This window comes from Erythrolamprus reginae, chromosome 11 (assembly GCF_031021105.1).
Source record: "Erythrolamprus reginae isolate rEryReg1 chromosome 11, rEryReg1.hap1, whole genome shotgun sequence".
Classification (NCBI taxonomy): domain Eukaryota; kingdom Metazoa; phylum Chordata; class Lepidosauria; order Squamata; family Dipsadidae; genus Erythrolamprus; species Erythrolamprus reginae.
Genome location: NC_091960.1, coordinates 37624313 through 37635280, shown reverse-complemented (window position 1 = coordinate 37635280; position 10968 = coordinate 37624313). Strand labels below are relative to the sequence as shown.

The following is a 10968-nucleotide window of genomic DNA, read 5'->3' as shown; positions in this document are numbered from 1 at the left end:
CCACACCCTCCTCAGATATTCCTCCCTAGATTTATTTATTTGTTTGTTTATTATTTGTTTATTTATTTGACTTCTATGCCACCCAATCCTGAAGGCTTCAGGGCGGCTTACAATAGTAATATGAATCAATATACAAATAGATACAGAACAATAATCTAAACGATGTAAAACCCTGTATTAAAAGAAACCCATTAATATAAAGCAGCCATAATCCCATACATACATACCATTCGTACAGTGCGGCCCTGTCAGTTGTTAGTTCATGCGCCCCCCCCCAGGTCTTTGTGGCCTTGCGGAAGGCCAGCAGGGTGGGAGCAGTATGGACATCGGGGGGGAGTAGTTGGTTCCATAGAGCCAGGGCAGCCACCAAGAAGGCCCTCCACCGCGGTCCTACCAACCTGCATTGCTTTGTCGACGGGACCCGGAGGAGGCCAACTCTGGTCTCCGGGAGGTATGTGGCAGGAGACGGTCCCGTAAATAGCCTGGCCCTGAGCCGTGTAGGGCCTTATAGGTAATAACCAACACCTTGAATTGTGCCCGGAGACTAATAGGAAGCCAGTGCAGCTCATGAGGCACAGGTGTTATATGGGGGTACCAAGGTAAGCCCATGACTGCTCTCACGGCTGCACTATGGACTATTTGCAGTCTCCGAACACTCTTCAAGGGCAGCCCCATGTAGAGCGTGATGCAATAATCAAGAGGGGAGGGGATGAGGGCCTGAGTAACTGTGAGCAGAGCCTCCTGGTCCAAATAGGGCCGCAACTGTTGAAACAGGCGAACCTGGGCAAAGGTCCCCCTGGCCACAGCCGAAAGATGGTGGTCAAAGCTCAGCTGTGGGTCCAGGAGGACACTCAAGTTGCGGACCCCATCTGAGGGGGTGAATGTTTCCCCCCGCACAACAATGGACGGGCAGATCGAAGAGTCCTTGGGAGGACATGCCCACGGCCACTCGGTCTTCCCTGGGTTGCGTTTGAGCCTGGAAACTTTGGCTAGGAATCCTGAGATTGTGACCCCCTCTGTTTTTCTTGGCCTTTTGACCTCTGCAACCCCCTTTCCAGCCCCCTTTGAGTAAGAGAATGCCATTGCTGACGAGAGGGGAATGTTTGGGATGCCTCCCTCCTCGGAGAATTAAGGATAGACTAGAAACTGAGCATAACGTTAAAATATATGTGAGCATTTTGGAAACAGCCTGTCCCCTTTTATTTGGGGAGAGTGTCGACATGGTCCCGTCCTCAGGAACTTGCTAACCACGGGTGCCAACTCACTTCCTCGATGGAAGGCCTGAGGACCATGTCTGGCTCCAGGAGGCTCTTGAGAAGGTCCTGGCATTCCTCGGAGATCCCCAGGTGGCCCGGGATGGACACCCCTTTCTGTTGATGGCAAAGCATCTTGGGGATGTCCGTGTCGTCAAAGGGCAGGTTGGCGCAGAGCATGACGTAGAGGACCACGCCCATGCTCCACACGTCGCCTTTCCTGCTGTCGTGCGGCACCCCCTGCAGCACCTCCGGGGCCGCGTAGGCGGTGCTGCCGCAGAAGGTCTGGCTCAGCTCCTTGCGGTTCTTGGGGAGCAGCTTGGCAAATCCAAAGTCTGTCAGTTTCAGGTTGAGCCCCTGCAGGAGGGCATTCTCACACTTGAGGTCACGATGCGCCACCCCGCAGCTGTGGCAGTAGCGGATGGCTTCGACCAGCTGGCGGAAGAGGGCCTTGGCCCGGCTCTCGGGCAGCGGCCCCCCTTGCAGGACGCAGTCGAAGACGTCGCCGTTCTCTGCCAGCTCCATCACCAGGTAGATCTTTCCGTCTGTGGACTCCAGCATCTCATACACCCGGATGATGTTCTTGTGGTCCAGGCGCTTGACAATCTGGAGCTCTCGAGGCAGGAATCGCTCGATAAACTCTGGGGAGGCAAAAGAGAGAGTTGGCCAAATCAAGACCACGGCTAAGGAGAAGTGGACACTATGCTCCTTGTAATGTCCCTGGCTCAATCTCCCTTGAGAGGGAGAATGGAGCTTTTCTGATGATGCTGGAAACATTTTTCTCATGTCGATTCACCCTGGGCCTGAATCCTTGTGGTTTCTTCCATGCTTCTCTAATTGTACAGAATTGTAAGTGACCAAAAGCATAACGTGGCATCCCTCCCAGTGCTCTTCAGCTAAAGGGGTCAGTGGGGAAGGTTGCATTTAGGAAACAAAAGTTCTCAAACTCCGCAATGCTGTAAGCCCTGAAATGAAACGGTGGGTCAACCTTCAGTAAAACACAAATGATTTCCCTGAACGTAGGTTGGGCAAGGAATAAACATACACGTTGGTGAATGGTGTTTTTCATCTATCCTGAAGCCTTTCAAAGTTTGTCTCACCCGACTGCCTCCTGGGACTTTCCCAGGTAAAGCAGACCGTAGGCCTTGACGCTTGCTCCCACTCTGCAAGACAGGTTTAAAAATAGCACACACACCCTCCCCCCATTAATGACCCCAGCAATGGGTGGGAGAAAATAGTTCTGTATCCTAGACACACACTGCCTCAAAGGAATTAAAAAATGTGCATACATTATTGGGAGAAAGTATCCCTGGTTTATAGATCAGTATGTTAGGTGAACTCAAAAACCCCCAATTGGCTAAACCATTGTGCTAAACATGGTAAAATCTGAACACTGGTAAGTAACAACTGCAGTGAAGGTTATACACAGTCTACGAGTCTACGGAGAGGGGCGGCATACAAATCAAATAAATAAATAAATAAATAAGGTGGGCTGCTAAGGTGGAATGGTAACGTGTGCTTAACCCCCGTGGCTCTGAGTGCTAGCAGAGTCCAGCGCAATTCTGCTACTGCACCTGGGCCATGGGCGCACCTGCGTGTCCGCGCATAATTTCGCCACCTACCCAGGTGCAGTAGTAGAATTGCGCTGGACTCCACTAGCACTCAGAGCCACAGGGGTGAGCACAGGTCGACGTTTCACCTTAGCAGCCACCTCTGGTTTTACAGTAGTTGACCTTGAATTTGTGTCAAACCCCAAGAAGAGGATGGGACCATCCCCAAAATCCATTGGATTAAATATAGTTTGAATGCACAGCAATTGAAATAAGGAAAGGATTCTATTGTATGTCTGAAAGATTCAGATGGTGCGGGAACTGGCCAAACCTGCAAATGATCACGGCCAAAGAACCTTAGCAGGCAGGGCAGGCAGCCGCCTTTGGGACAAACAGTTTATAAGGCTGCGGTTGTCATTCAAGGCCCCCTGCCTTTGAAGGTGAAATCTCACAAGGGTTCTCCAACCTTTTTGGTTGGAATTTTGGAATATTGGAAGTTTAGAATTGGACCTGAAACGTCAGGTTAGCGGCTAATTTAAAATGAACCAGATGCCCCTTGGGATTTTCCTGGATCTGTGCATGGTTGCTAGCTTAGAACATAGAAAAACAGGGATGGAAGGGACTTTGGAGGTCATCTAGTCCAACCCCCTGCTTGGTATGGTATATACCTATACCGTTCTGGACAAATGCCCATCCAATCTCTTCCTGAAAACCCCGGTGAAGGGGCATCCACAGTGCCAGGAGGCAAGCTATTCCATTGATTACTTGTTATCACTGTCAGGAAATTTCTTCTTAATGCTAAGTTGCATCCCTCTTGAAAAATCTTCCACCTGTTTCTTCCCGACTTGCCCTCAGTGCTTTGGAGAATAGGGTGACCCTGTCTTCTTAGTGACAGCCCCTCAAGTATTGGAAGACTTCTATCCTGTCACGCCTAGTCTTTCTCTTCATTAGACTTACTTACCTAGCTCCCTCAAGCAATCATTCTGTGCTTAATCTCACCTCTAGGACCCTTTATAACCTTTGCTATTATTTGCACACTTTCCGGAGTCTTAGCAACTTTTGTGTTGTGTGACCAGAACTGGAGGGCATATTTTAAGTGTGGCCTTAACTAAGGCAGTATAACGCAGTGCTAATGCTTCATGCAATCTTGATACCCTCCCTCTGTTGATGCATCCCAAGAGGGCATTGGCTTTTTTGGCAGTTGCGGTACACTGCTGGCTCAGTACACTTATTTACCCTAAGTGGTTGTCCACTAGTATATCTAGGACCTTTTCACAGTTACTGTTGTTGAGCCAAGTACCACCTGTTCTATACCTGTGCATTTATTTTTTCGTGCCTAAGTGTTACTTTTCTCACCACTGAATTGCATTTTCTTGGAGAGGATCAAACATTCAAGTCTGTCAAGATCCTTCCACATTTTTAATCTATGTTCCCAAGTGTTGTCTATTCCCCCAGCTTGATGTCATCTGCAAATTCCCCTTCTTGTATTGGGCCTAAGACCTCTGTAATATCCACTGCTTGTTTCCCTCCGTGTAAAAGTACCTTGTTTTCCAGAAAATAAGACCTTGTCTTATACACTGCTCAAAAAAATAAAGGGAACACTTAAACAACACAATATAACTCAAAGTAAATCAAACTTCTGTGAAATCAAACTGTCCACTTAGGAAGCAACACTGATCGACAATCAATTTCACATGTCAGCACATTCAACTTTGTACAGAACAAAGTATTCAATGAGAATATTTCATTCATTTGGATCTAGGATGTGTTCTTTGAGGGTTCCCCCTTTTTTGTCAGCAGTGTATTTTTTTGAACCCTGAAATAAACATTTGGCCTTATTGTCATGTACTCAAAAGCCCCATTGGGCTTATTATCAGGCGAGGTCTTATTTGGAGGGGAAACAGGGTAGTACCATGAAGGACAAGACATCGAGTGCAGTTTTTCAGCCAACTGTGTATCCATCTAATGTTGATGTTGTCTGCCCTACACTATTTTATCTTAGCAAGAAGTGGGCTGTGGCCTATTTTATACGTGCTTAAATGTCTTTTTACACATATTTAAACATCTTTTTGTTGTGAGTTTTAAAAAACGTTTTGCATGTATCTTTCATTCTGGAAGTTACCCCTGATCATAACCACATCCAAGGAGGTTTTGGGGAAGATAAACCCCCCTGCTTAGTCCCCATTCATTCCATTCTTTGTCACATTTTCTTTTGCACGGGATCCAATTTGCTAAATTTCCACAGTGCTAAGGATAGGTTTGAAAAAAAATGTGAATTTTCTGCCTGTGATGCCATGGGCTCAACAAGAATATGAAAGTCATCTGGAAAGGTTCAAAATATAACTGAAGTAAGAGACATTACGATCAGTGTAAATCTCCAGCCTTCTTCAAAGTCCCTTTCCCCCGTCAGTTTTCCCATCCTCTGCTTCCTAGGCCAGGGGAATGAATACATTTCATCTGAAGGGTCAGATCGGACCAAGAACACGCACTGCCTCTGGACAGAGTGGAGCCACAGTTAGATGTGCTTGTTCTAAGGCTTCTGAAATGGTCCTTCTAGCTTGCTGCCTTGGCTGGATAGATGCAAAAGGGACAGAAGGCTGCAAATATATAACAGAGGGCAGAATGAAAATGCACAGCTCTAGGTTTAGACCTAGAAGCATCTGTGGGGCAGAGAGGAGCAAGTAAAACCACACGTATCATGATGACATCACGGAAAGAACACCAATTATCTAATTTGTATTGATGTCATAGTGGATTTTATTAGAGGTGGGACAATTTTTATTGGAAAAGAAGATTGCAGCGGGGGAAATTTGGCCCTTGGAAACTGAAACGCAGTTATTTCTAAACACATGCCCCCCTATCTCATTCCACCTGCTGTGTCCTCCTTCAACCTTTTGTGCTCTGCCTCTTACCTTCTGGTCCTCCCAGCTTGTCTATAATTTTCACAGCCACTTTCCGTTGGTGTTTCTTTGAAAAGGCTTCCTTGACCTTTGAATAGGTTCCTTCTCCAATGGTTTTGCCCATCTGGTAACCATGGGAGAGAAGAAACTCCTCCATCGTGACTTTCACTCGCTCGTCTGTCATTCTCAGGACATCCTGTCATCACAAAGTCCATACATCGCTGTCCTTCTCCACCCAGGCCAGGGTCTGCATTGGCTGCAGCCCAGGATGCTAGATCATTTTTTCCTGCCCAGACAAGGTCCTTCGATGAGGGGTGAAACTGAGATTGGGCATCTTGAAACTTGAGCCTCCATTGTGATGCAACCTTGTGTTACCTGAGGGCCAGAGGGGAAGGTAGGGGCTTGGCCCCAATGAGGAGCAGGCACACATCCTCCTCAGAAGAAGGGTTGCTCCAGGCCTGACCCTCAGGGGGATGATGGGTTAACCTAACAAGGGACCCAAAGCTGTGAGGCCTTGGGTAAGAAATCCTTGTAGCTCCTATTGTAGGGTAGGTAAGGCTAATCATGATCAGGTTGGTCATGGAGTTTTAAGGTGTCCACACCATGGAGATCTGCTGGCTTGAAGCTACTTGGCAGGGTTTGGGCCTAGCTACATCAGGCAAGCCTTAAGAGTAAGTATCACAAGCCCCTCAAACTCTGTCTTATTTAAGAAGATAAATTTCTTGAGAGTTGTGCTTGTTGGATGTACTGGGAGGAGACTGAGCTTTAGATCATCCATCAAAATTCGGCAATTGAATTGGTTACGATAGGGAGATTCTACATGATGGTTGGGAATTGCAATGACTATGCCCAGAAGGCACAAGAGTGTAGAGAAACCTGGTCCATACAGTCTTATATTGATAAAAAATAAATCCTGGACCCCTGAATTGTGACAGCTGTGTGGATAAAGACGCCATCTTTCAACTTAAACAACTACATGTGGATGGTTTCTGCTTCCAAGAGAAATAATGCAAGCAAGCACAGCATCTACGCAGTTGAATTATGTTAGCAGAATACAGAAGGGACCTTGGAAGTCTTCTAACCCAACCCACTACTTAAGTAGGAGAACCTAGACCATTTTAGACAAATGGAGGTCCCAATCCCTTCCTTAAATCCTCCAGTGTCGGAGCACCCGCAACTTCTGAAGGCAAGCCATTCCACTGGTTGGTTGTTCTTACTTGTCAGGACATTTCTCCTTAGTCCTAGGTTGGTTCTCTCCTTGCTTAGCTTCCGTCCTTCGCTTCTTCGGTGTTTTGGAAAATTGGTTTATCCCTCCTCTTCTTTCTGACACCTTCAACATTGCCTGTCTTGATGAGATCAAATTCTTAGTGCCAACATTTGAAACATCACAACAAGAAACTCTAATATTTATGTCTAAATTAACAGAACTGTAGAGTTCATCTAGAGCAGTGTTTCCCAACCTTGGCAACTTGAAGAAATTTGGACTTCAACTCCCAGAATTCCCCAGCCAGCATTTGCTGGCTGGGGAATTCTGGGAGTTGAAGTCCAGATATCTTCAAGTTGCCAAGGTTGGGAAACACTGATCTATAGGGACCTAAGAGAACGTGTGATGGATAGATATAGAAGTAGAACATTTAAGCCAATCTTTTCTTCTAAAAGGCCAACTCAGAGTGAATTACAGCAATTCCAAAGTAGGTGTGGTGAGGCATCGCTGCACCCTGATCTTGGTCTTGCTGTCAGGTAACCAGCGTGATTACTTTTGTAGACAGACTACCTGAGCTGGGCATGAGAGAAGTTGAATCCTGGGCAGCCATGGCCTGGGAATAAGTGCTGCAAAGAAGTCCTCCTACTATTAGCCTAAAGCATCTTTGTCATGTTTAAGTAAGCATTTACTTTATAAACCCTTTCAAAGCTCAGTTTCATGGTAGGCCCATCACAAAATTGTCTGGGCCCATTATTCAAGCTGGCGGCAGCTGTTTTTTCCCTAGTTTCCTGAAGTTTGATCTTCAGACTCCTTATTTTTAAATAGAAGGATTTCCTTAGTTGCTGGTGGCAGTTGCCATAAAGTCATAGCTTCGTCCTATGGACTTCTTAAAGTGGTTTTTTTAAAGTAGCATGACTACTTTTCACAAACCTGGAAGCTGCCGTCTTGAACGTTGAAAGCCTGGATTCACAGCCAGTGGTTGTAGATGAACGTTTACGACAGTTCAGAGGTGGAGAAACTAAAACAGGCATCACATTTCTCCTAAGAAATCTCCACTCCTGAGACAATTGAAGAGCAGACTTTGCTTTCTGTCATTTTCCCCCAGTTTAGGCAAAGTCTCTTAAAACAAAAACAAAAAACCAAACCCCCAGAAAAAAGTTTAGTTGCTGTAATCCAGGTTGTCCAGCAATCCACAACCAGGGAGAGTTGGGGGTTTAACTTTGGGGGGGGATTGGTAGGTGCTCCCATGCAAACACTTATTTTTTGTTGTGAACTTGCTGTATATACTGCTCAAAAAAATACAGGGAACACTTAAACAACAGAATATGTTATAGCTCCAAGTCCATCAAACCTCTGTGGAATCGAACTGTCCACTTAGGAAGGAACACTGATGGACCATCAATTTCACCTGCTGTTGTGCACCTTCAACTTTGTACAGAACGAAGGATTCAAGAGAATGTTTCCTTCATTCGGATCTAGGGTGGGTCCTTTCCCTTTTTTTCTTTGAGCCGTGTAGAAGCAAATGCCGGCAGAACACAATATTATGTAGGAAGTGTTAGTCACCTTGGTAAATTTTGCTCTCGAGGTTCAATATAGTCTTTAAAATCATTTATTTAATTTGTGATGCCCTGGGTCCTTTCTGAGCTTCTCACCCCATTACCCAAACTAGGCAACCCCATCCATCAGAGCTAGTGAGGACTGGGGTTTGTTCCGATGTTATATACTAGTGTCTTGTCCTTTCGGTGGTGGTGGGAGTGGTCCTGACGCTTCTTCGTTTGGATTGTTAATTGTCAGCTTGTGGGTCTGAATTGGGGATTCCTTCATCAGAGTATTGCTTGTTTCTTGATTATTAATCTAATGTTTAATGTTGCTGTTGGCTGTGCTTGCCTGGGCGTCGATTGCTGATGAAGAGGTGTTGGGCTCTCTCTGTTTTCTTTCTGGCTTTTTAATTGTCTCCTTTCAATAGCATGTACATGTTGTTTCTCTCTGTGTGTGTGTGTGCATTGATTGCCGAGCTTCCAGAAATTCTCTAGTGTTTTTGGACTTGTCTTGGTCTAGGACAGGGGCAGGCAAAGTTGACTCTTCTATGACATGTGGATTTCTTCAGCTCAGGAATTCTGGGAGTTGAAGTCCACAAGTCATGGAAGAGCCCACTTTGCTTACACCTGGTCTAAGATGCTCAAAGTTTCCCAGTTCACCTACTCTTAAGTCTGGGTTGTGAAACTAAGGAGTTTCAATCATGTCCTTTGACAGCTGTTGGTGCTCAAGATGTGCTCTGCTCGGTCTATGCTGCCCATTTCACTGGCACAATGACTTTGGGTGACATACAGTCAGTGGGGGAGGGGGCTACTGCCCGGATGGGCGGGAGGGGGGACGCAGTGGGGTAGTGAAAGTGGAGCTGCACCCCAGAACACCCAATTTGCACTGAAAGATGTTGAAAGAAAATGCAGCCAACACCCAGAGTGTGGTAGTAAAAAGTTTGGTAGCCCTTCACTAATTACAATATAATAAAAAGTTAGAAGCTGCTTAAAAACAAAAGTAGAAAAAAAATGAATCAATAAATTAAAAACCCAAGGTGCTGGGCAGCCTGAGGGAGGGAATCTCCTTTACCTGGTCAGCCAAGCCCAACCTAGCGAGCCTGTGGTGGCCGCAGGGCAAGCGGTGGAGGGACATTTCGGGGCTTTTCGTATTGACCTTCTTGGCTTCTCCACAGGAGGCTGCTGGCTCTCCACTCCTGCCCCCCGCATGGACGTCTGGAGAACCCCAAGGAGGAGCCCACGTCTGATGCGAGAAGCCCAGGAAAGGAATGGCCTGAAGATGACTTGGGGCAGGTCTGGCATTCCTTAGCCTAGAACGCCCAGACCAGGGGCCATTGTGATGCAGGCGCCAGCCTCCTGCCTCACAATGGAAGTGGAGTCGTGGCCTCCCTCTAGGCTCTCCCCCCGCCTGCCCTTTGCAGTAGGCCCTTCAAGCTGCCAGGTCGACTGTAGGGAGCACTCCTCCGCCTTCCTTCGATTGGTGAGACTGGGGCAGACCGGTGGGGCGGGGGGCGGAGGCCCTGAGAGAGGAGGAAGGCCACGGGGCTCCTTGGGGTTGGGGTGGGCGAGGTGACCCACCCGGGGCTTGTTTCACCTCAACGAGGAGGGTCTTCAGACCTCGGCCCCAGAGCCTGTGTTTGAAGCCACCACGCTCGGACGCTTCTGTGCCAGGATCCAGGTGCCACCAAAGACACAGGGTCAAATTGAAACAACAAGGAGAGCCATTGTGTGATGAAGAGCTGCCCAGATGTGGGGTAGCTGGAGGGCAGCGGGGTCATGGATTTAGCTATGAAGAAGTTTCTAATAGCCCGTGTGGTCCCATTAAGGCTGGATTACATTAATGATGGACTAGAGAAGTATTTGGTGACATTCCCATCCATAGGATCCACTTGTTACCTTTAAAAAAAATCTTTTTAGATTTTAATTTATAGGATGACTGACTCCTACATGTCATGGGTTATTTTCTTTCTTTCTTTCTTTCTTTCTTTCTTTCTCTTTCCTTTCTTTCTTTTTCTTTCTTTCTTTCCCTTCTCTTTCTTTCTTTCTTTCTTTCTTCCTCCCTCCCTTCCCTTCCTTCCTTCCCTCCTTCCTTCCTTCCCTCCCTCCCTCCCTTCTTTCTTTGACTTTTATGACGCCTCTCTCTGAGGACGTGGGGCGGCTTACAACATATAATGTAATTTACAATTTACAATTAAAAGACAAATATTAAAAGAAAGACAGCTGACCAGAAGAGCAGAATAAAATAAAAGCAAGACACAAAGAATCCAAATAAAAATAAAACTAAGCAAACCCAGGAGGTTTCATAGTCAACCCATCCTTAAGGCCCAGGAGAACCAGGTCTCTTCTGGACAATAGCCGCCCCGAGTCTTCGGAGAGGGGCGGCATACAAATCTAAATAATAATAAAAATAAATATAATGGGGGAACCGGACAAAACTCTGGGGGGAGACCACTGGGGAGAAGGCGCAGGAATCCTTTGGTTTCATTTCCAACTCAGCCAACTGACCTCCAACTTCTTTTTCCA

General features: G+C 46.7%; 2 protein-coding genes across 8 annotated transcripts in view; one reads left to right on the top strand and one right to left on the bottom strand.

The window, feature by feature from the left end:
• Positions 1–10968, top strand: part of BSDC1 (BSD domain containing 1) — a 34737-nt gene that overhangs the window by 20124 nt on the left and 3645 nt on the right. Inside the window, exon 11 of one of the 7 annotated variants that reach the window (XM_070764469.1) lies at positions 9621–9738. The exons of 5 other annotated variants lie outside the window; for them this stretch is intronic. In XM_070764469.1, coding sequence (XP_070620570.1) covers positions 9621–9692 — 72 coding nt within the window. In that variant the 3' untranslated portion in view covers positions 9693–9738. The remainder of the gene's footprint in view (positions 1–9620; positions 9739–10968) is intronic. One more of the 7 variants, XM_070764470.1, reaches the window with a different exon arrangement.
• On the bottom strand, positions 1233–5860 carry TSSK3 (testis specific serine kinase 3). The gene is made up of 2 exons (XM_070764586.1): positions 5716–5860; positions 1233–1894 (listed from the first exon to the last, which is right to left on the bottom strand). The coding sequence occupies exons 1-2, from the start codon at positions 5858–5860 to the stop codon at positions 1233–1235; spliced, it is 807 nt and encodes a 268-aa protein (XP_070620687.1).

Bases quoted from the DNA above. Each gene is read 5' to 3' on its own strand.
- TSSK3 (XM_070764586.1), bottom strand. From the start codon at position 5,860: ATGGAGGAGTTTCTTCTCTCCCATGGTTACCAGATGGGCAAAACCATT. The intron at 1,895-5,715 runs GTAAGAGGCAGA...TTGCCTCCCCAG, and splicing joins CAAGCTGGGAGGACCAGAAG to AGTTTATCGAGCGATTCCTG.